The sequence below is a fragment of the Condylura cristata genome, unplaced genomic scaffold (genome assembly GCF_000260355.1).
Source record: "Condylura cristata isolate star-nosed mole 26May11 unplaced genomic scaffold, ConCri1.0 scaffold00027, whole genome shotgun sequence".
In the NCBI taxonomy this organism is placed as follows: domain Eukaryota; kingdom Metazoa; phylum Chordata; class Mammalia; order Eulipotyphla; family Talpidae; genus Condylura; species Condylura cristata.
The window spans coordinates 243,197-244,461 of NW_004567128.1; the positions used below are offsets into that span (position 1 = coordinate 243,197).

General features: G+C 63.3%; 1 protein-coding gene across 1 annotated transcript in view; it reads left to right on the top strand.

Annotated features, from left to right (window-relative positions):
* Positions 1-932, top strand: part of LOC101620877 (arylsulfatase F) — a 40,598-nt gene extending 39,666 nt beyond the window's left edge. Inside the window, exon 14 of the mRNA XM_012730229.1 lies at positions 478-932. Within this exon, the coding sequence (XP_012585683.1) occupies positions 478-848 (371 nt within the window). The 3' untranslated portion in view covers positions 849-932. The remainder of the gene's footprint in view (positions 1-477) is intronic.
* Positions 933-1,265: the final 333 nt, after the last annotated feature.

Consider the following 1,265-nt stretch of genomic DNA (forward strand, 5'->3'; position numbering starts at 1 on the left):
TTTTACAGCTGCATAGACTTCTACCGCGAACCCATACAGCGGCTTTCCGTCGTTTTGACAGCTGCATAGTATTTCAACAGACACACACACCCATAGCAGCCTCTCATCATTTTTAACTGCCGTGTAGTATTCCACCACAAGTTTATACATCCACAGTGGCCTTTCATCATTTTGACAGCTGCATAGTATTTCAGCGCGCACTTAGACCTCCACGGTGGCCTCCTGCCATTTTAAACAGCCGTGCAGGATTCTACCACCTGCCTATACACCCACAGCCGCCCTTTGTCATTTTTAACAGCTGCATAGTATTCCACCACGCACATCTACACAACTGGGAGAGTTTTAAGGACTCAGCTTGCTTCGAGAGGCAGGGAGACACCTCCACGCTCATCACTTCTGAGGACAGAAGCAGCGACGGCTGCACAGTACAAACCGCAGGTGGCCCCGCTGCTCCCTGACCGGCCTTCTCCTCCGCAGGCCGGGCGGTGTGGAAGGTCCACTACGCGACCCCCGTGTTCCAGCCCCCGGGCGCCCAGGCGTGCTACGAGACCTATTTCTGCCACTGCTCGAAGGACGTGGTCACCTACCACGACCCCCCTCTGCTGTTCGACCTGTCCAGAGACCCGTCCGAGTCCACCCCGCTGAGGCGCGACACGGAGCCCCTGTACGACTCGGTCGTGCGCACGGTGGCGGACGCCGTGAGGCGGCACCGGGACTCCGTCACCCCCGTGCGGCAGCAGCTGTCGGAGCTGAACGAGGACTCCGTGTGGCTGAGACCGTGCTGCGGGGTGTTCCCTTTCTGTCTGTGTGACACGGAGGAGGGGTTCCCCGCCGCCGCCGGGGCGTAGCGGTCCAGAGCCGGCCGCCTGGGGGGGTCCTGCCCCCCAGCCTTGGTTCCTGGGGCCCTCCCGCCCTGCGCCCCTCTCTGGGACCCCCCATTACCTAGCTAAATGTCGTTGCTGACCCGTCTCCTGCTGGTGTAACCGTGACCCCAGGCCCCCAGGGGAAGAGCCATGTGTGTGCAGCGCCCAGAGCCGCCTAATGCCGCTCCCGCCCCCGAGCGTGTCGGGGCTGACGCCGCACGGGTTGGAATTCCTGGGGTGAGACCCTCAGGTCCGCGCGAGGGACACGCTGACCGGGCCAGACCGCCCCGAGCGCCCAGTGACCCCCCACGGGCTCTGACGCCCCGGATGCTTTCTGGGGCCGTCACTGACTGCACGCCCCTCTCCCCGTGTGCCCTGGGTGGCCAGCTCCTGGCCTGGGTG